General features: G+C 43.9%; 1 protein-coding gene across 5 annotated transcripts in view; it reads right to left on the bottom strand.

Annotated features, from left to right (window-relative positions):
• Positions 1 to 592: 592 nt before the first annotated feature.
• Positions 593 to 23,168, bottom strand: part of DGKB (diacylglycerol kinase beta) — a 609,664-nt gene continuing 587,088 nt past the window's right edge. For 4 of the 5 annotated variants that reach the window (XM_039912948.1, XM_029070029.2, XM_029070032.2 and 1 more), the window contains one exon: positions 593 to 928. In XM_039912948.1, coding sequence (XP_039768882.1) covers positions 821 to 928 — 108 coding nt within the window. In that variant the 3' untranslated portion in view covers positions 593 to 820. Of the gene's footprint in view, positions 929 to 21,159; positions 21,365 to 23,168 lie in introns of those variants that run through there. The other variant, XM_029070031.2, reaches the window with a different exon arrangement.

The following is a 23,168-nucleotide window of genomic DNA, read 5'->3' as shown; positions in this document are numbered from 1 at the left end:
AAGAAGGATCCTCTTTTTTTCGGGCACAGTACCATGAATTGCTCTATAAGTCCACACCACTGGTGTGACGGTGTGGAAGTAAAATAAGATGAGATTTTTATGGATCTCTTTGAGTCTTATCTCAAACAGACCTTGGCCTGATATGCAGACAGGGAACTTCCCAGCATTATGACCATCACAGTGTAGTGATTAATCGTCATTAACTCATTCATTCATTGTATTTATTGAGTGCTCACTGTGTGCAGAGCACAGTACTAAGCGCTAATCCTACTAAAGTACTCTCCCAAATGCTTAGAACAGTGCTCTGCCCACAGCATGTGCTTCAGTCTCCTCTAGATTGTAAACTCCTTGAGAGCAGGGGTCACGTCGAGAAATTCTACTATGTTCTCCCAAGTGCTTAGTTCGGTGCTCTGCACACAGTAAGAGCTCAATAAATTCTTCTGATTAATTACCAGAATAAATGGAATTGCTCCCCCTGCCCTCCCGAACCCAAATTCCCAAGATATTTTCCTTTTCCTGTTTCAAACAAGTTTCATCTACACATTAGTAAACAGGGTACTTAAAACTGGATGAAAATGCATGCAACCAAAAAAAAAATGCAGTATCACTTTATGTAAACATCTGCTTTCTTCATGCAATGCCTATGAGACCATGACAATAAATTTTCTAGTAGCAGAATTTTCATTAGCTCTGTCACAGACACTGAGAAACCAATTCCACGATTCCGCCTTTGCAGGAGTCCCAGGGAATGGGAGCCGATTTCAAGCCTCAAGGTGCCCAAAACGCTCTTGGCCGGGGAGAGAGAATGGAGGCCGGAGGCTCACTCTTTGCTCTGGTGTCTTGTCCGGGAGATGATGGAGCAGAGAAACCCAGTTTTGGGAGGGGGGCCCATCAAGATGGGAGCTTGGCTCTTGTGTGTAATTTTTATCTAGAGAAAGGGAATGGGAAGGAGGGAGGAAGGAAAGATGGAAGAAGGGAGAAAGAGAGAGAGGGAGAAGGAATGAGAAAGGAAGGAAAGGAGAAGGAGAGAGGATGAGAAAAGAAGAGGGGAAAGGGAAGGAAGGGATAAAGAAGAGAAGGAGGGGGGGAGGAGATAAAGAGAGAGGGAGGAAGGAAGGGAGTGATGGAAAAAGGGAGAGAAGAAGAGATGGGGAAGAGAAAGTGGGAGTAGAGGAGAGAAGGAGAGATGGAGGGAAGAGGGAGAGGGAGGAGGTCAGGGAGAAAGATGGAAGAAGGGAGAAAGAGAGAGGGAGAAGGAGAAAAGAGAGGGAGGAAAGGAGAGGGAGCGAGGATAAGAAAGAGGGAGAGGGGTAAGGGAAGGAGGGGGTAAAGAAGAGAAGGAGGGGGAAAGGAGAGAAGGAGAGAGGGAGGAAGAAAGGGAGGGATGGAGAAAGGGAGAGTAGAAGAGAAAGGGAGAAGGGAAAGTGGGAGTCGAGTGAAGGAGAAATGGAGGGAAGAGGGAAAGGGAGGAAGTTAGGGAGAGAGAACAAGAAAGAAAGTCAGGGAAAGGGGATTGGAGGAGAGTTGGAGAAAGAAGGAGAGAGAGAGAGAGGATGAGGGAAAGAGGAAGGGAGAGAGGATGAGGGAAAGAGGAAGGGAGAGAGGATGAGAGGGAGGCAGGAAGGGAAGGAGGGACAGAAAGAGAGAGTTTAAATCAACAATATACAGGAAGAATTACTGCTGCATGTGCATAAATGATGACCAGTGAAACATTTAATTTTACAGCTCACTCATTCAGGAATCAAATTCAAGCAGATAGGGCTTTCATTCAAAAGTTCTCCCAGGCCTTTGTATCGATTCGATTATAGGTTCCTAGGGGTAGTTTGGGGGATGGGGGTGATATGGCTTCCACCATTCTTTCCCCTGGAATTAGTACTGTATCCACTGCATCCAGATACTGTATCCACTGTATCCAGAGGCTGTCCATAAATCCCGTTATAGTTGCTATTACATGTAATTGCATTTTGTGAAACCAGTTTTTATTTCAGATGTCACATACAGATAGATATTTAAGACTTAAAAAAAACCCTCTAACCTATAACCCTATGAAACGTAGGTATAGTTTCATGACAAAATGCCTAAAATGCATAAAGTTCTATTTGTCGGTAGACATCCAAGGTACAAGGAATTGAACACCTTGAGATATAATATATCGCTCTAGAGCTTCTAACATCTTAGTACCTTTATTCAGGAACTACTGAAATGCACTCACAGCTTACTTTATTTCACAGCAACCTAGACAATTAAAAATAAAATTCAATCCATATTTATTGTGCTTTCTGAATTTCCTCCACCATATATCTATCTTTCTATTCCTTTGGCTCTCCTGTTTGTAATCTGTCTCCTTCATTTAATCGTCAGCTCCTTGTGGACAGGGATGGCACCTTGTAAATCTACAGTGCTCGCCCGAGTGTTTAATGCACTGTTCTGTATCCGGCAGACACTCAATTAAATACCATTATAATGGCATTTATTAGTACACGAGTAGCAGTGTGGCTAGTGGAATGATGACAGGCCTGGTAGTCAGAGGATCTGGGTTCTAATCCCAGCTCCGACACTTGTGTTCTGGGCGACCCTGGCAAATTCACTTAACTTTTCTGTGCTTCAGTTTTCTCATCCGGAAAATGAGGATTAAATCATACTGCTTCCTATTTTGACGGTGACCCCCATGTGGGGCAAGGACTTTGTCCTACCTGATCATTCTGAATCTACCCCAGTGCTTAGTACAGTGCTTGACACATAGTAAGCACTCAACAGGTACCACAAAAAAGTGCATCACCGTAGTTCATTCTCAACATAAACATACACGTTCATATATATATATATATATATATATATATATATATATATATATATATATATACAATCCTTTTCTAAGTTAAATGGTTGCCTGCTGAGTTGTACATCTGTGTGCTGTGAGAAAGCTCTATGTGAATCTCCATTACATAGTACATAAAGAAATTCACTCTAAAGGGAGGGAAAAAAATGTCTCTTGCATTTGGGGACCCCCAGAAGAAGACCGTTATCAAGATATGTTCGGTTTCATGGAAAACTATATTTATCTTGCTAATCAGATTGTTTCTCTCTTTGAACACGAACTGCAGTGCTTAATTTCAAAACAATCATTAAGAGTGAAAGTCATAAGTTAACATGCAGAAAAGGTCAAAAATGATGAACTATCTTTCTAATTTGCTAATTAATTGGTAATAGAATGAAATCAAATATTGAAAAACCTGTTTAAAAGACTCCGAAGGACTGTTTAAAAAGCTACCCACTTTGATTTCTTTGATATAAAACTACGAATCACCTTAAATTAGACAACCTTAAAGGAGATTATGTCTGCAATTTTCTCTAATTCAAGTCTAAATTAGAGAAGACATTTTATGAATATATGCTATGCTCAAAGCTAATTGAAAGCAATTATCAAAGTGGCATTTTGTCTGTGACTTTAAGATACATTGTAAGATAATAAATGATTCTCATTATGTAATAAAAAGGTCACATCTTGCCTTTGGGCTAGTGATGCTAAGAGTTTTTCAAAAGCAATCTGAGACATTTTCTTTAGCGAACAAGAAGCATCGCTTATTAAATATCAGTTGTCACCTGCACAGGACCCGTATCAGAGATGAATATTTCTTTCAAAAAGAAACACCGCCTCATTAAAAACTGCAATGTATATATATATATATATATATATATATATATATATATATATATATATATCTTAAATTGCATCCCTGACATTTTCAAGGTAAAATGAATTTCCCTCCTTTGTCATTCACTAATAGGGATTCAGCAAAGAATGAGTGTCACATAAGGAATCCATTAGAACAACCAGCCCGCCATTTTGAGAGGGAAATTTAATCTCATAAACTACGGATCCAGAATAGGATGGTCCCGGGGCATCTAACTATAAAGATTGATTTAACTACAAGAGTATCGATCAGTCGTATTTATTGAGTGCCTACTGTGTGCAGTGCACTGTACTAAGCGTTTGGGAGAGTCCAATATAACAGAGTTGGTAAACACCTTCCCAACCTCAAGTGCTTAGTCAGTTGTATTTACGGAGTGCTTACTGTGTACAGAGCACTGTAGTAAGTGCTTGGGGTCTGGGAGTCAAAAGGTCATGGGTTCTAATTCCAGCTCCACCACTTGTCTGCTGGGTGGCCATGGGCAAGTCACTTCACTTTTCTGGGCCATAGTTCCCTCATCTGTAAAATAATAATAATGTTGGTATTTGTTAAGCGCTTCCTATGTGCAGAGCACTGTTCTAAGCACTGGGGTAGACACAGGGTAATCAGGTTGTCCCACGTGAGGCTAACACTCTTAATCCTCATTTTACAGATGAGTCAACTGAGGCACAGAGAAGTTAAGTGACTTGCCCACAGTCACACAGAATGAGGATTGAGACTGTGAGCCCCACCTGGGATAGGGACCGGGTACAATCTGATTTGCCAGTACCCATCTCAGCGCTTAGTACGGTGCTGGTACATAGTAAGCACTTAACAAATACCATCATTATTATCATTATCATTATTACTACAATATAACCATAAGCAGACACATTCCCTGCCCACCACGAGCTTACAGTCTAGAGGGGGAAGACCACAATAAATACCTTGCATTGTTTGACTGACTGATGGATTGATTCTCTTGGCTAGGTTTAACAGGGATTCTCATACTGGCTTCTCCACCAGAAGTCCGAACGCCAAATTCTGAAAACCCCAAGTTAGTGCGGGAATGAACTAGAGAATTAGAGAATGAATTGGAGAAGCAGCGTGACTCAGTGGCAAGAGCCCGGGCTTGGGAGTCAGAGGTCATGGGTTCGACTCCCGGTTCTGCCGCTTGTCAGCTGTGTGACTCTGGGCAAGTCACTTCACTTCTCAGTTACCTCATCTGTAAAATGAGGATTAAAACTGTGAGCCCAACGTGGGACAACTTGATCACCTTGAATCCCCCCCCAGCGCTTAGAACAGCGCTTTGCACCTAGTAAGCCTTAACAAATGTCGTCATTATTATTATTATTATTATTAACTGAAAGATCTTTGAGGGCGGGGTTAGCCATCTATTCCTTCTTTCGCTTTTTTCACCACACATAAAGAAGCAGCGTGGCGAAGTTGATAGAGTTCAGGTCTGGGAGTAGGAAGGTCGTGGGTTCTAATCCCGGCTCTGCCACCTGACTGCTGTGTGATTTATGGGCAAGTCGCTTCACTTCTCTGTGCCTCAGTTCCCTCGTCTGTAAAATGGGGATTGAGACCGTGAGCCCCACATGGGACAGGGACCGTGTCCACCTCAATTTGCTCGGATCGACCCCAGCGCTTAGTACTGTGCCTGGCGCAAAGTAAGCGCTTAACGTGAACCATCATTATTATTACATCTCTGCCCACATGAGGCTTACACTAAATAAAGGGGATACCGATATCCAGACACACCCTTTATGTCCACTTCCTTAAATCTACTTTATAGGCGTCTATATATAAATACATGCACATGTTCATTTTATATATAATCACACCCTTCTGATGAAAGAAAAACAATATTCACATCATTGTAATATGGAATCATTCTAATTGTGATTGCTTAAGTGCTTCCAGCTAATGAAAGGGGTAACGGGGCTGAGAGTCAGAGGAGCTGGGTTCGAATCCGGGCTCCAACACTTGTCTGCTGTGTGACCTTGGGCAACTCACTTAACTCCTCTGTGTCTCCGTTCCCTCATCTGTGAAATGGAGATAAAGTCTGTTCCTAGTGCATTGTAAGTGCTTAACGAATGTCATAAGAAAAGGTTTAAGGTGCCTTTAATCCAAACATTCCCTTGATCATCCAGATGAGGAAACTGAAGTCAGTTGACTATCCAATCAATCAGTGGTATTTATTGAGCGACTCTTGCTAAGCACTGTACCAGGTACTTGGGAGACTATAATAGAACCAAGGCACAGATTTCCTGCCTTCGATCGTATAATCAAATGGGGTCTATTACGTAGCTTTTCTGAGCTCGCCTAACACAGGAGAAGCAGCATGGCCTAGTAGAAAGAACAAAAGGCCCGGGAGTCGGAGGAGCTGGATTCTAATCCCCGCACTGCCACTTGCCTGCTGCTTGACCTGAGGCAAGTCATTAACTTCTCTGGGCCTCAGTTCCCTCATCTGCAAAATGGGGTTCAATATCCTTTCTCCCTCCTAGTTGGTTGGTGAACCCCATCTGTGGTCTGATGATCTTGGATGTACCCCCTGCTTCAGTGCTTGGCACATAGCAAGTGATGACGATGATGGTGGTGGTATTTCTTAAGCGTTTACTATACGTCAAGTACTGTTCTAAGCACTGGGGTAGATACAAGCTAATTAAGTTGGACACAGTCCCTGTCCCACATGGGGCTCACAGTCTTAATCCCCATTTTACAGATAAGGTAATTGGAGCCTAGAGAAATGAATCGACTTACCCAAGGTCACACAACAGACAAGTGCCGGAGCCTGGATTGGAACCCAGGTCCTTCTGACTCCCAGGCCTGTGCTCTATCCGCTAGGCCCTGCTGCCTCTCTAAAAATATACATAAATGAAAGCTTTTAGATGGAAACCCAATGTGGAAAAATATTATTACTCTCAATTAGTGAAGAAATCTTAGCGATTTCTGTCTAAATGGAACGGTAGAATACCCTAAAAGTTCTAAGTCTGAGAGGGGTGTTGATAGGGATGAAATAAGTAGGTAGAGGACTGAAAGGAATTCATTTAAGAAAGTTCGCTTTGATTTTGCTTATATTTTCTATGCTTCTGCTGACAACTGCAGAGAAGCAGTACTGCTTAGTGGAAACACCATCATCACCTGAGGAACGAGAAAACCGAGTTAAGGAAGACAGAGACTGAAATGCTAAAATATCACTGTTTCCCGAGTCCCTCTTTTTGTTTCTACCTAATGGGGTAAAATTAATTTGAAGATAGAGAAATAGAAAGAGAAAGAGATCCTCAATCGTATTGATTGAACACTTACTGGGTGCCGAGCACTGTTCTAAGCGCTTGGGAGAGTAATAATAATAATGATGGTATTTGTTAAGCACTTGCTATGTGCCACGCACTGTTCTAAGCACTGGGGGAGATCCGAGGTAATCAGGTTGTCCCACGTGGGGCTCACAGACTTAATCCCCTTACTTAATCATTACCCTATTTATTTTGTTAATGAGATGTACATCACCTTGATTCTATTTATTTGCAAAGTCTTAATGAGATGTTCATCCCCTTGACTCTATTTATCGCTATTGTTTTTGTCTGTCCGTCTCCCCCGATTAGACCGTAAGCCCGTCAAAGGGCAGGGAGTGTCTCTATCTGTTACCGATTTCTACATTCCAAGTGCTTAATACAGTGCTCTGCGCATAATGATAATGATAATATTGGTATTTGTTAAGCGCTTACTATGTGCCGAGCACTGTTCTAAGCGGTGGGGTAGACACAGGAGAATCAGGTTGTCCCACGTGGGGCTCACAGTCTTAATCCCCATTTTACAGATGAGGTAACTGAGGCACCGAGAAGTTAAGTGACTTGCCCAAAGTCACACAGCTGACAAGTGGCCGAGCCGGGATTGAAACCCATGATCTCTGACTCCAAAGCCCGTGCTCTTTCCACTGAGCCACGCTGCTTCTCTAGCCTTTATTGTGTGCCGAGAAGTAAGTGACTTGTCCAAATTCACACAGCTGATAAGTGGCGGAGCCGGGATTAAAATACAATATAACAGAGTTGGCAGACGCGTGTTCCCTCCCCGGACAAGGTTACAAGTCTAGAGGACAAGTCTAGAGGACAAATTCCTGGACTCAGTCAATGATGTTAATTCAACTTACAGTGTGCAGAGCATTGTTTAGGGCACTGAGGAAAGAAGACACAGTCCCCTGCCCTCAGGAGTTAATTATAATCATTGTTGTATTTGTAAAGCACTTACTATGTGCCAAGTCCTGTACTAAGCTCTGGGATAGATACGAGATAATCACGGCCCACGGAAGACTCACAGCCTAAGCAGGAGGGAGAACAGGCATTGAATCTCCATTTCGCGATGCGGGAACTGAGGCACAGAGAAAGCAAGTGACTCGCCCAACGTAACATAGCTGGTGAGTGGAGGATCCAGGATGAGAACCCGGGCGAAGGAGACTCCCTGGTCTCTGCTCTGCCCACTGGACCTTGCTGCTTCTTTGAAGTTTAAGTCTTAAGCTGACGACTCGTCTCCGACCCATAGCGATGCCGTGGGCGCATCTCTCCCAGAAGGCCCCACCTCCACCTGCAATCGTTCTGGGAGTGGATCCATAGAGTTTCCCCGGTCAAAATCCAGAAGTGGTTTACCATCGCCTCCTCCCTCACAGTAAACTCGAGTCTCCGTCCTCGACTCTCTCTCGTGCCGCTGCTGCCCGGCACGGGGGAGTTTTGACGCGTAGCAGGTTGCCTGCCACTCGCTAGCCACTGGCCAGCTAGGAATGGAATGGATATAATCTAGTAGAATTTGAAGTTGGTGGGATTCCTTATACAGAATCTGCCTTTTCGCATTGTATCCTGTGGGATCCGAGAAGGATTTTGAATGTGGATGGGGAGGAGGGATAAGAGATTGGCATGGTATTGACTGACTGACTGATCGTATAATATTGGCTAACCGAGGAGAAAGGTCTAGTACCTAGGGTGCGAGAAAGAAGCTCAGTGGGTTAACAGGGAGCTTTTTCAATAGTTTAGCAGCCTGTAATGGGCTAAAATAAGCCCAATCTGCTTCAAAAACGGAAGCAGAAATGAACTCATTAACTCAATTAGAGAATCCTGCTTAAATATGAATTATACTTTCAGGTTGCTTTCCTCTATTTTCAAATGTCCTCCATCATTTTCACATCTAAATGGAAGAAGCTCTGGACCGGGTATCAGGCAACCTGCATCTCCATAGTCCCTTTAGGACCTTGGGCAAGTCACTTGACCTCTCTGGGCCTCAGTTTACCACCTCATAGGGTATCGAGAACAAATTCAAAAACACATTTGCAAGGGTTTTGCTTTCTTGCCTGGAAATGCATTATAATTACCACATCTTTCTGGTAATCATAGTGTTTCCACACAAAACGGCACAATTATTCTTTGTATCCTGTTTGTTGCCTAAAATTAATAATAATTCTAAACATTTAAGAGAAACCTTTCTTCGCTGATTCAAGTGGATTAATGGTTTATCATTTTTTCTAAGGTGAAACACGCTGTTAGTATGAACGGTTAAAAGTGTTTGAACGACATCGTGCTCTAAGGGTAACTAAGCTTGAATGGTGGAACAAACCTTCATAATTACTATTCATTTAGAGAGAGAGAGATTACATGGCTATAAAATGTCCATTTATTATGGTTAGGTATTTTAAAATCTGTAATCGTAAGGCTTATGCTGAAAATAGCAAATTTCCATTTCGTGCCATTAAGAAAAAAATCTAAAAGCTTGCTAACGAATCAATATTTAACAGGTCAGGAGATGCACAAAGAATGAAAATAATGAAAATATAGTGCCTCCTCACTGCATAGTTCTTGCCAATCTCATATTCCTACTATGCAAAATTGAAAATTATAAATTAGAATGTGATGAACGTTCCAAACTGTGGAATGTTCCCAGAGTATTTAAAGCCGGCTTAACCACATATCCATGTTCTTCACTTAAACTCTTCTAAGAGCCTTTCTGACTTGAAACTCAGTGCACAAGAATAAGACCCCTGTTCAGGACTGGGTTTCCTACCTGTGTGTTAGGTGGTTTGATTTAAACTATAAAAAAAAAAAATTCAGGGCTTTAAAAGAAGCGTTTATTACTGTCAGCCTAGTTCTAACTGCCTTCAGTGAAGGTTACACATGCAAGTAATAACTGTGATATTCGTTGAGTGTTTACTATGTGCCAAGCACTGCACTAAGCACTGGGATGGATGCAAGCAAATCAGGTTGGACACAATCCCTGTCCGATGTGGGGCTCACAGTCTCCATCCCCATTTTACAGATGAGGTAGCTGAGGTGCAGAGAAGTGAAATGACTCGCCCGATGTCACACACAGCAGACAAGTGGCAGAACTGGGATTAGAACCCATAACCTTCTGACTCCCAGGCCCGTGCGCTATCCCGTAGACCATGTCAATAACAGTGGATAAACCAAGACTTTTTGGAACAGAAGACACTCCTCCAGTTGCCTCCTGTGTGACCTTGGGAAAGTCACTTAACTTCCCCGTGCCTCAGTTCCCTCATCCGCAACACGGGGATTCAATACCTGTTCACTCTTCTTCTTAGACTGGGAGTCCCATGTGGGACCTGATCATCTTGATATACCCTAGTGTTTAGTACACTGCTTGGCGCATAGCAAGTGCTTAACAACGAAAACAAAAAACAAAAAAAATTAATAAGAACTGAGGCTAGAACCCAGCTGACCCTCTCAGGGTGGCACCTGGAGAGTTTCCAGGCCTCTACCAGTCTTGACTACGGGAGGGAGAGTCAAGCGGAGGCCCGTCCGTTCCATTCCTAGCTTGGGCAGGGGCTAGCGAGTGGCAGACGATCTTCCACGAGTCAAAACTCCCCCAACCTGGGCAGCAGCGGGGCGGGAGAGACTCGAGGTTAAGAGTCGAGGGTGGAGACTCAGGTTTACTTCACGAAGGAGGCGGCGGTCAATCACTTCCTGATTTTTACCAAGAAAACTCCGGGGATCCACCACCAGAACGACTGCAGATGGAGGTGGGGCCTCCTGGGAGAGATGTGTCCGTGGTGTCGCAATGGGTCGGAGACGACTCGACGGCGTAAGACAGGGACCCAGCTGTCCTGCTTCCCCGAGCAATGAGCTTTCCCTTGGATCAACGTCACATCTTCCCGAGAAAAGCACCTTCCGGTAGACTGGGAAAATGGTTTCCTGAAAACAGATAGGCCTGTTGTGGTTTAAAGGGAGAGGATGGACTGGAGGGAGGGTGTGGGGGAGTGGTTTCCGTTGGAGATACTGGGGCGTTGGAGCACTGGGTTTCAAATCTGCTACAAGGGAGTGAGAGGCTGTCAAACCTGAATAGTGTGGGATGCTACATCTTGGCTCATTCCGTTCCAGTTCCTTATTTATTTATTTCTGGCTCTCCTCAGCACTTGCGTTTACTTTTTTTTTCCAAAGGTAATTGTTAAGCCCCAAGTTCTGTACTGAGCGCCGGTGTGGATACGAGATCAGCGGGTTGGACGCATTCCCTGTGCCACACTGCCTTCAAAGTCTAAGCAGGCAGGAGTAGGAGAAGCAGCGCGGCTCAGTGGAAAGAGCCCGGGCTGGGGAGTCGGAGGTCACGGGTTCTAATCCCGGCTCCGCCACTTGTCAGCTGTGTGACTGTGGGCGAGTCACTTCGCTTCTCTGTGCCTCAGTTACCTCATCTGGAAAATGGGGATGAAGACTGTGAGCCCCACGTGGAACAACCTGATTCCCCTGTGTCTACCCCACCGCTTAGAACGGTGCTCGGCACATAGTAAGCGCTTAACAAATACCAATATTATTATTATTATCCCTCTTTTCCTGATGAGGTAACTGAGTTAAAGAGAAGTGAAGAGACTTGACCAAGGTCATACAGCATTCATTCATTCATTCAATAGTATTTATTGAGCGCTTACTATGTGCAGAGCACTGTACTAAGCGCTTGGGATGAACAAGTCAGCAACAGATAGAGACAGTCCCTGCCGTTTGACGGGCTTACGGTCTGATCGGGGGAGACGGACAGACGAGAACGATGGCACTAAACAGCGTCAAGGGGAAGAACATCTCGTAAAAACCGATGGCGACTAAATAGAATCGAGGTGATGTACAATTCATTAACAAAATAAATAGGGTAACGAAAATATATACAGTTGAGCGGACGAGTATAGTGCCGTGGGGATGGGAAGGGAGAGGTGGAGGAGCAGAGGGAAAAGGGGAAAGTGAGGCTTTAGCTACGGAGAGGTAAAGGGGGGATGGCAGAGGGAGTAGAGGGGGAAGAGGAGCTCGGTCTGGGAAGGCCTCTTGGAGGAGGTGATTTTTAAGTAAGGTTTTGAAGAGGGAAAGAGAATCAGTTTGGCGGAGGTGAGGAGGGAGGGCGTTCCGGGACCGCGAGAGGACGTGACCCAGGGGTCGACGGCGGGACGGGCGAGACCGAGGGACGGCGAGGAGGCGGGCGGCGGAGGAGCGGAGCGTCCGGGGTGGGCGGTAGAAAGAGAGAAGGGAGGAGAGGTAGGAAGGGGCAAGGTGATGGAGAGCCTCGAAGCCTAGAGTGAGGAGTTTTTGTTTGGAGCGGAGGTCGATAGGCAACCACTGGAGTTGTTTAAGAAGGGGAGTGACACGCCCAGATCGTTTCTGCGGGAAGATGAGCCGGGCAGCGGAGTGAAGAATAGACCGGAGCGGGGCGAGAGAGGAGGAAGGGAGGTCAGAGAGAAGGCTGACACAGTAGTCTAGCCGGGATATAACGAGAGCCCGTAATAGTGAGGTAGCCGTTTGGGTGGAGAGGAAAGGGCGGATCTTGGCGATATCGTAGAGGTGAAACCGGCAGGTCTCGGTAACGGATAGGATGTGTGGGGTGAACGAGAGGGACGAGTCAAGGATGACACCGAGATCGCGGGCCTGCGGGACGGGAAGGATGGTCGTGCCATCCACGGTGACGGAGAAGTCTGGGAGCGGACCGGGCTTGGGAGGGAAGATGAGGAGCTCAGTCTCGCTCATGTTGAGTTTTAGGTGGCGGGCCGACATCCAGGTGGAGACGTCCCGGAGGCGGGAGGAGATGCGAGCCTGAAGGGAGGGGGAGAGGACAGGAGCGGAGATGTAGATCTGCGTGTCATCTGCGTAGAGATGGTAGTCGAAGCCGTGAGAGCGGATGAGTTCACCGAGGGAGTGAGTGTAGATGGACAACAGAAGAGGGCCAAGAACTGACCCTTGAGGAACTCCAACAGTTAAAGGATGGGAGGGGGAGGAGGCTCCGGCGTAGGAGACCGAGAATGATCGGCCAGAGAGGTGAGAGGAGAACCGGGAGAGGACAGAGTCCGTGAAGCCGAGGTGAGATAAGGTATGGAGGAGGAGGGGATGGTCGACAGTGTCAAAGGCAGCAGAGAGGTCAGCAGAGAGACAGCAGACAAGTTACAGAGACATGATTAGAATCCAGATCCTCTGGCTCCCAGCCCTGTGCTCTTTCCACTAAGTCATGCCATGCATTTCAGTATCCACGTCAGTCTTCTCTGGGGATGATGAGATGTGCGTCAAGCGCTTACAGTGGGCCAGGCGCTGTACGGAGCGCTGGGTTAGGTACAAGCGAAACAAGTTAGACACAGCACCTGGCCCATATGGGGCTCACGGTCTCAATCCCCATTTTACCGATGAGGTAACTGAGGCCCAGAGACGTGAAATGAGTTGCCCAAGGTCACACAGCAGACAGCGGAGTCTGGATTAAAGCCCGTGACCTTCTGACTCCCAGGCCCGGGCTCTATCCTCTAGGCTGCTTCTCCGCTGTTAGAGTGGCCATAGCTAGAGGGCAGGGAAAACATTATGTGCTTCTGTTCTATCTCCCAAGCATTAAGTACAGTCCATTACACCCACTCAGTAAGTCCAAATAAATACCTTTAATATTACTATTATTTCTACCACTCTTACAACAATATGTTGGACTCTTCATACCTTAGTCACTCACTGAAAGCAATTTAGTTTACAGTCCTCTAGACCGTAAGCTCGTTGTGGGCAGGAAATGTGTCTCTTATTGTTCTAGTATCCTCTCCCAAGCGCTCAGTACAGTGCTCTGCAAACAGTAAATGTTCAGTAAATACAACTGACTGACAGGGAAGTAACTCCATTCCTTTCCAGGAATTCCCAGAAGGAATGCACTGATGGGAAGAGAGATTCGAATCCCAGCTCTGCCACTCGTCAGCTGTGTGACTGAGGGCAAGTCACTTCACTTCTCTGGGCCTCAGTTCCCTCATCTGTAAAATGGGGATTAAGACTGTGAGCCTCACATGGGACGACCTGATGACCCCGTATCTACCCTAGCGCTTAGAACAGTGCTCTGCACATAGTAAGCGCTTAACAAATACCAACATTATTATTATTATTATCATTGACTTAATTCTAAAATGCCGATCTTGCCACCAGACATTGGCTCAATCATATATGTATATATATATATATATACGGTAACACAATCCAAATGAAAGAATCAAGAAGAAACCATGGATCAAAGGAAGTCACTTCACTTCTCTGGGCCTCAGTTGCCTCATCTGTAAAATGGGAATTAAGAGTGTGAGCCCCGAGGGTGATGGGGACTGTGTCCAACCTATTAACTTATATCTACCCTGGTGCTTAGAACAATGCTTGGCATGTATTAAGCCCTTAACAACTACCATAAATATTATTATTATTATTATTATTGTGGGGCAAGTCTTCTCCTGCTATAGTGTGCAATCTTTAAGGGCAGGGATCATACGTACTCTTTCAAGTGCTTATTACAGTGGTGTGCACAGAGTAAGCATTTATGAAGTGCTATTAATTGATTAATCGCTTGACTCTCTAATGTCTGCCTACAATCATTAGTAGGCGACACTCAGTGAAAGATGGTTTGTTAGGTTTGCTTGGGGAGGAGGCCAAGTGAAATTAGTTTTACCTTCAGTTATGTCTCCAACGCAGAACCCAGAACCAGAGGTTGAGTTTAACACATAGGGAGGCAAAAAGGGGAAAGCCAAAGCAGATCCAAGAGCGAACTTAAGTCAGGCAGTCGGTCGTATTTATTGAACGCTTACTGTGTGCGGACCACTGTACTAAGCGCTTGGGAGAGTACGGTATAACAACATAACTGACACATCCCCCGCTCACAACGAGGTTACAGTTTGGGGCGGGGGAGACAGGTTACGGACATTAATATAAATAAATATAATTACTGAATCCCAGATCTAGATGGTAAGCTCCTTAAGGACAGGGAACGTGTCTTATATTATCCTCTCCTAAGTGTTTAGTACAGTGCTTTGAGTCCAGTAACTGCTCAATAAATATGATTGATCGATTGATATATAGGCTGCAATATGCATTATTACGTTAAAATTACAAGGAAACTTCCACAGATGGAAGACGGTGTTCAGTACACAGAACGAGAAGTAGCCTTGCTCAGTGGAAAGAGCACGGGCTTAGGAGTCAGAGGTCATGGGTTCTAATCCCGGCTCCGCCACTTGTCAGCTGCGTGACTTTGGGCAAGTCACTTAACCTCTTGGTAACTCAGTTACCTCATCTGGAAAATGGGGATTAAAAGTGTGAGCCCCAGACGGTACAACCCGATTACCTTTCATCTACTCCAGCGTTTAGAACAGTGCTCAGCACATAGTAAGCACTTAACAAATACCAACATTATTATTATTATTAGAGTGAGTCCCAGCAGGCAGTAAGGGAAAAGAAGTGAGCAGCCTGTCCCTCCTTGTAATTTTAAGATGCCAACCAGTTTGCGGACTGGCTCTCTGTCCCAGACGATTGTGGGAAATATAATTCGCAACTAGCAGGAGCTGCAATAGTCTGTTTCTTACTTCCCCCTCCGTCCCCTACCGTCAGTTATAGCATGAACGGAAACCTGAACATTTCAGCAACCAGGCTCCCGTCAGTTATATCATGAAGAGAAACCCGAACATTTCAGCAACCAGGCTCTGAAAAGACAAGTGGAAATGAGGACGACAGACGGCTTTTCCACTTAACGGAACGTCCCAAGACGGAAAATGGTGGCGATGGGCCTATCCGATAACATGCCGAGGCGGTGGAAAGAGTTACCGTCGGCAGATGAAAAATGTACAAGGACGAGTCAGGCTAAATGGTTACGGTGGTCTTCTCGGATCAAACATTTGCCTTTTCTGGGTTCCGCATTCTGTAGCCTAGTGAAGCAGTGAATTCTTAAGCATCATGGCAGCCTGGCTACCCAAGGTGCAGTGAGCTTTTCTAAATGAAAACTAATGAGCACAAGGATTAATATTTAAGAGTCTTGAAACAAAGGCTGTTCCAGTCTAGGTGAAACTCCTGAAATAATAATGAATTAAAGTTGTAAGTGTGGTAAATCGGAGACTAGGACGTTTCACACGCTAACAAACATAATGTTGAAAGAGTGACTTTTTTCCAGTTTTTTTTAAAAAATAACTTCTTTAAAATATTATGGTGCAAAAGGCAATCAAATCTAATCAGTTTGGCATTAATTAAGCTCTAATAATGTACTCTAGAGCATCTCTCCTAAGTGGTGTGATCTGATTCCCCTTCATAGGTAGATTGGAGAACATTACGGTGTCATCATAATTTTTAAACATACTGAGAAAATGACAGAGCTGCAAAATTAAAATAAATGATTAATGGTATTTTTTTCATGTTTTATACTAATAGGTATCACAGAGCCTTTAAATTAATCGAGCTGTCGAGACCAGGGTTGTTACGGATCCAGCAATGAAACCAAAATGGAAATTATATATTCCACAGACACCTAAAGATGACACTTTGGAATATTTTAAATTTTAATTAGTAGGTGCAATTGTTTTTTTTCTCCCCCTTAACCACTGCAAATTAATTGGAAATTAGTCACAACTGATTCTTTTCTTAACAATTTGAAATTGAAAGATTGGTGCAATACACCTTAGGATTCTTGTTTGAGGAGCAGAAAGCACACATGCAGTAAATTGCATTGTCAATTACAAAAACAACAACTGTTGTGAAATTAGGAAAAATTATGCACAGGTAAACAAAACTAATTAATTCATAATGTAACTGTGAACACAAAAAATAATGCCCAACTAAACACTAAGGTGTCACTCTGACAAAATAAAGGCTGATAAATGCAAATTTATGCAAATCTACATTGCCAAGAATACTCTTTTATACCTGAGTAAAAGGTTGTTACCAGTTTACAGTCTATTTAGGTATTGCTGGATCTCGCCTTTCTAAGAAAGAAACTGTTCACGAAACACCTATCTAGACATAATTTTAAGGCTTGCTGATCTTTCTTCCTACATTTAATGATCTGAGGTATAATTTATGATCTGACGTATGACCTCAGTTCTATAAAAAATTAAAATAAAATTGTGATTCGATGCACTGAAGTAAAATCCCCTCCTTTCCTTAAAAATAATCCTTAACCCCACCTGTTTGCATGGTGAAATGTGACTTCAAGGCAAATTAGATTTAAACTTGTACAGTTTGTGATAAATCCGTTTGAAGTCTCTTTACCTTGGAATAGGTCATCCTGAGAGGGTGTTTTCCCTGCTTTGTTTTGTCCATTTAAATTGAACTGAAAAATCAGTTAATCAATAGTATTCATTAATAATAATAACGATAATGATGATGTTGGTATTTTTTAGCACTTACTATGTGCCGAGCACCGCTCTAAGCGCTGGGGTAGATACAGGGTAATCAGGTTGTCCCACGTGGGGCTCATAGTCTGAATCCCCATTTTCCAGATGAGGTCACTGAGGCACAGAGAAGCAAAGTGACTTGCCTAAAGTCACACAGCTGACGGGTGGCGGAGCCGGGATTAGAACCCATGACCTCGGACTCCTAAGCCTGGGCTCTTTCCACTGAACCACGCTGCTTCTCTTGAACATTTCTCTGGGTCTCAGTTGCCTCAAATGTAAAATGGGAATTAAGACTTTGAACCTCACGTGAGACAGGGACTGTGTCCAACCTGATGAGCTTGTGGCTACCCCAGTGCTTTGAAGAGTGCACTTCACTACCTAACAATCTAACCCCTAACCCCCCTAAAATAACAACAACAAAACACTTACACTGCAGAGCACTATTCTAAGAATTTAGGGTAATAAAGTCAATAGTTTCAGTCCCTGTCTTCAAGGAATTTACATTCTAACAGGTGTGACTACCAAGCAGGTAACTTTAAAAAAAAAAATAGACATAGATTTGTCGTAAAGAGAGACTACTTCTATCATTTTCTGTTTCAAAACACGCTATCTCTTCAACCCACCAAAATCGGTGAATTTAGGGGAAAAAATGATTTTATGATACCTGTAGTGAAAAGTTAATCAATTTAATGCAGGAGTCGTTTAAGATTCATTACAATTAATGGTCTGTTCGGGGATCAGGTGAGACCGAAGATATATTTCATGACACTATCTGAGGCTGGTGGAGCCGTGATGGAAGTTCTCCGTTGGCTAATTACACAAGATGTTTAACATAATGCTGAAATGATGTACCTACCCATCATGCATGCTATACTAAAAATGATGGAAAGATGATAAAGTCACTTATACATTTTCTATATTATCATGTCTAAACCTCAAAAGGACTCTCTCTTTTATGCCCAGAATGAAATGGCATCATTTTCCCTTTTATTCTGAGGTAACTCAGAATTCTCCTCACACAAAATTGGGGAAAAGGGAGAAAGTAGGTGCTAAATAGATGATGTACGTATTGAACGAAAACTACCTTAGTCTTACACGGTCCTTTTACTCCTATAAATCTCTTACTTTAGGGAAGCAGTGTGGCTCAGAGGAAAACACATGGGACTGAGAATCCAAAGTTCTGGGTTCTGATTTTGCTTCTGTGACTAGTCTGCTGGGTGGTCTTGACAAAGTCATTTGACTTCTCTGGGCCTCGGTTTGTTCATCTATAAAGAGGAATTCGATACCCGTTTTTCCTCTTGCTTAGACTGTGAGCTCCATATGGGGCAAGACCTGTAACCGACCTGATTAGCTCGCATTACTCCGTGCTTGGCCTGCAGTAAGCACTTAATAAATACTACTATTATTACCATAATTACCTCCATATTTCTGGGCAATGCAGTTGTAATAGTATTCATTAAGCTCTAACTGTGGGTAGGGCATTGTTCTAAGCTCTTGGAAAGAATTAACAAGTGGGAATTAGACCCAATCCCTTGCCTCGAGGGTGTTTGCTATCTAAAAATAAAAAGGGGACTATCAATAGACACATAGGGAGAGAGGAAACAAAACAGTCAGTCGGCATAGAGACACAAACAGTAGGGTTTGGGAGCTAGAGGAGTAGAATTTTAGGCTCCCTGTGGCTCAGAAGACTCAACCTCAGCCATGGTGACTGCTACATTCAATCAATCGCATTTACTGAGGCTTACTGTGTGCAAAGCACTGTACTAAGGACTTGGGAGCGTACAATGCAACAGTGACTTGGAGTGCAAGGTGGCTAGAATTATTTTTCCTACCTACAGATGCCTTCTCCCAGGAGCTCTGTGCAGTGCTCTGCACACATTAGGTGCTCAGTAAATATTTTTGATCGATAAATTCACAAATGAGTGACAGAACTAGGGCGAGATATCGATTTCTAGAGCCTAAGCTCGTCTTTAAGTCTGTTAGTTCGTTGTGGGCAGGGGATGTGTCTGTTTATTGTTGAACTGTACTTTCCAAGCTCTAAATACAGTGCTCTGCACACAGTAAGCACTCGATAAATGCAACGGAATGAATAATTCAACATCTTCCTTCCTACTTTCCTTTCTTCCTTTTCTCCCAGACTTTGACAACTGGCTCTGTCCCTTTTGTATTTGTTCTTGCTATTTCTGAAGAATTGTCTCCCCAGTTGGACGGCTATCTCCCGAAGGGTGAGAACATGGTTTTGTTAAGTCTTCACTCTCCCAAGCATTTAGAACAAAGAACTAACCATTTGCATGGATCTCACCAATCTACACTGTTGGTCTACTAGTTTTTTTTCTAATTCAATCCCAAATAATTATTTCTTAGCTCTTTGAAAATTATGCATTTTGTTATTAAAAAAAAAAAGGCAAAAGACCCACAAGCAGGCAACAGGGCCCGATACAAACGAACAAACAAAATACCAATATTTTAACTTAATTTCCTCTGATATGATTTCAATAATGTTCTTATAAAGAACACCAAGGAAGGATGCTTCCTAACTCCCTAAGACAACCTAGCTCAACCACCTCACACTCAGTGTTCCAAACTCTTTCTTGTTTTATTCATATTAATGTCTTGATTCATCTTAATACCTGTCTCCCCCTCTAGCTGCAAGCTCATTATGGACAGGGAATATGTCTGTTAATTCAGTTATAAGGTCCTCTCCCAAGCGCTCAGTACGGTGCTTCCACGTAGAAAGTGCTCAATAAATACTCCTGATTGATTGCTTGTTTTCATTCCTGTAGTGAGGTTGCTAAAGGTTAGAGCTCAGCCTGTGAACTCTTGTTCCAGTTTATAATCGGGCAGATTAAAGGTGATTTTGTTTTTTTGATTAATTCCTAATGTCCCCACTCTCAATCCTCCAAATTCCTTTTCAGCCCTTCCTTGCCACCAAATAATTTACATACTCTCAACCCTATAACGCTTACGCAAATAGCTTCCTACTCTATTATTACTTCCTAATTTCTCTTCTAGACTGTGAGCCCATTGTTAGGTAGGGATTGTCTCTATTTGTTGCCCAATTGTACTTTCCAAGCGATTAGTAAAGTGCTCTGCACACAGTAAGCCCTCAATAAATACTATTGAATGAATAAATGAATGAATAATTTGTTTGTATATTTCTCCCCTGCTAGACTGTATGCTCCTTAAGGACAGGGATCATGTCTACTAATTCTATTGCACTCTTACAAGTGATTGATAATAATAATAATCTTGGTGTTTGTTAAGGGCTTACTATATGCAGAGCACTGTTCTAAGCGCTGGGGTAGATACAGGGTAATCAGGTTGTCCCACGTGAGGCTCACAGTTAATCCCCATTTTACCGATGAGGGAACTGAGGCCCAGAGAAGTGAAGTGACTTGCCCACAGTCGCACAGCTGACACGTGGCAGAGCTGGGATTCGAACCCATGACCTCTGACTCCCAATCCCAGGCTCTTTCCACGGTGCCATGCTGCTTCTCACACAGTACGTTGTGATTATTATGATTAATATTATTATATTTGTTGAGTGCTTAGTATGTGTCAAGCTCTGTTCTAAGCACTGGGGTAGACTCTTGTTAATTAGATTAGACAGAGTCCCTGTCCTACTCTGTCAGAGGAGATGGGAGAACAGGTATTGTATCTCCATTTCGTAGCTGAGGAAACTGAGGCACAGAGAATTTAAGTGGCTTGCTGAAGGTGAGACTGCAAGCAATTAGAAGAGCTGGAGTTAGAACTCGGATCCTCTGACTCCCAGGCCCGTGCTCTTTCTACTAGATCGCACGGATTCTTAATAAGTGCTCAGTTATTGACGGATAACAAATATATCGATAATAGATGATGGTGGCGGACTGAATTCGAGAGTACATTTAATGACATATCTTCAGACGCGGATGGCTCTTTCTCCTAGTCCTTTGTCTTTCCGTGAACTCTTCGGGTTGGTAAAATGAGTTTGTTTTGCCTTATTTGTTCAGTTTTCATGCTTGATTAGGTAAGCGAGACCACCTCGTTTCTTGACTTCCATTTTTGCATACACCACCGGCAAATGCGCGACTGCCTTGGGGAAAAAAAAATATCAGCTCTAGAGCAACTCCAGGATGTCAGAGCGAGATGCAACTTAGAATTCGAACAATTCCTCCGGTCCCAGGTGAAAAATACGTCGTCCTTTTGAAGGGATGAACATATCGCTGGTTAATTTATGTTTGTGCCATGAACATCCAGCATCCAATATTCACTTCATTAAAACCTTCAGGGATCCCGGTTTTTATGACTCTAGATACATTCTCTGTCCATCTCCCTGCTGGCATGTACATCATACGCATAAAAGAAAAACGGGATTCCTTGAACGAAACCACGTGAAGGTATTCGCCCCCAATCCTCATCTCCCCAGGGCTTATGGCTGTAGCCTTCTACTCAGTTATTTCTGTGACTTGTAATTTACTTTATTGTCCGCCTCCTCCTCTAGAATGTGTGTTGCTCTGAAGCAGGATTTGGTCCACTTGCTCTACTGTACGCTCCCAATTGTTTAGTACAGTGCTCTAAATAGACTGCAGACAAATGGCAGAGCCGGGATTAGAACCCACGTCCTCTGACTCCCAAGCTTGGGCTCTTTCTGCTAATACACACTGCTTCTCAGAGGATGAGGCTGGGTTCTAATCCCAGTCGTGGCCTTGGCCTGTTACCTGTGTGACCTTGGGTCTGCTATGTAATCTCTCCCCCACCAGACTGCAAACTCCTTGAGCACAGGTAACCTGTTGAACAACTCCAATAGGTAATCTCCCCATTGCTTAGTACACTGCTCTGTGCATACGAAATGCCCAATAAATCGTATTTATTGAGTGCTGTGTGCAGAGGACTGTACTAAGCACTTGGGAGAGTACGACACAATAATAGACACATTCTCTGCCCACAATGCCCTTAAGAGGGAAAACGAGGGATAATAGATCTGTTCCTCTCTGTCATAGCTTGGGAACCTCGTGAAGGAAGGAAGCAGTGTCGCCTAATGGAAAGAGCATGGGCCGGGAGGTCAGAGGATCTGGGTTCTAATCAAGGCTCCACCTCTTCCCTGATATGTAACCTTGGGCGGGTCACGCCACTTCTCTGTGCCTCGATTTTCTCCTCCGTAAAATGGAGATTCGATACACAAATTCCATCGTTACTGTACCTGTTCACCCTCCGTTGTAGAATGTGTACTCGGTGTGGGACAGGGAATGTGTCTGCCCTGATTATCATGCATCTATAATAATAATAATAATAATGTTGGTATTTGTTAAGCGCTTACTATGTGCAGAGCACTGTTCTAAGCACTGGGGTAGACACAGGGGAATCAGGTTGTCCCACGTGGGGCTCACAGTCTTAATCCCTATTTTACAGATGAGGTAACTGAGGCACAGAGAAGTGAAGTGACTTGCCCACAATCACACAGCCGACAAGTGGCAGAGCTGGGATTCAAACTCATGACCTCTGACTCCAAAGCCCGTGCTCTTTCCACTGAGCCACGCTGCTTCTCAGCACTAGGAATGGGAAATCTATCCCAGCACTAGGAATGGTTCCTGTGATTCAAGTGCTTAAGAGATCATCAGTGGTATTTATTGAGCACCTACTATATGCAGAGTGCCGTCCTAAGTGCTTGGGAGAGTACAGTACAAAATACCATGATAAAAACAGTAATAACCGCAGCGAACGTTGAACTGGATGATGCCTTTACTTTGGTCAATCCCGGCCACCGAAAGCACCCGCCGAAGATCTATCATTCATTCAATCCTATTTATTGAGAGCTTACTGTGTGCAGAACACTGTACCAAGTGCTTGGAATGTACAATTTGGCAACGGACAGACACGATCCCCGCCCAACAACGGGC

The sequence above is a fragment of the Ornithorhynchus anatinus genome, chromosome 8 (genome assembly GCF_004115215.2).
Source record: "Ornithorhynchus anatinus isolate Pmale09 chromosome 8, mOrnAna1.pri.v4, whole genome shotgun sequence".
Classification (NCBI taxonomy): Eukaryota; Metazoa; Chordata; class Mammalia; order Monotremata; family Ornithorhynchidae; genus Ornithorhynchus; species Ornithorhynchus anatinus.
This window is presented reverse-complemented; position numbering and strand designations above follow the sequence as displayed.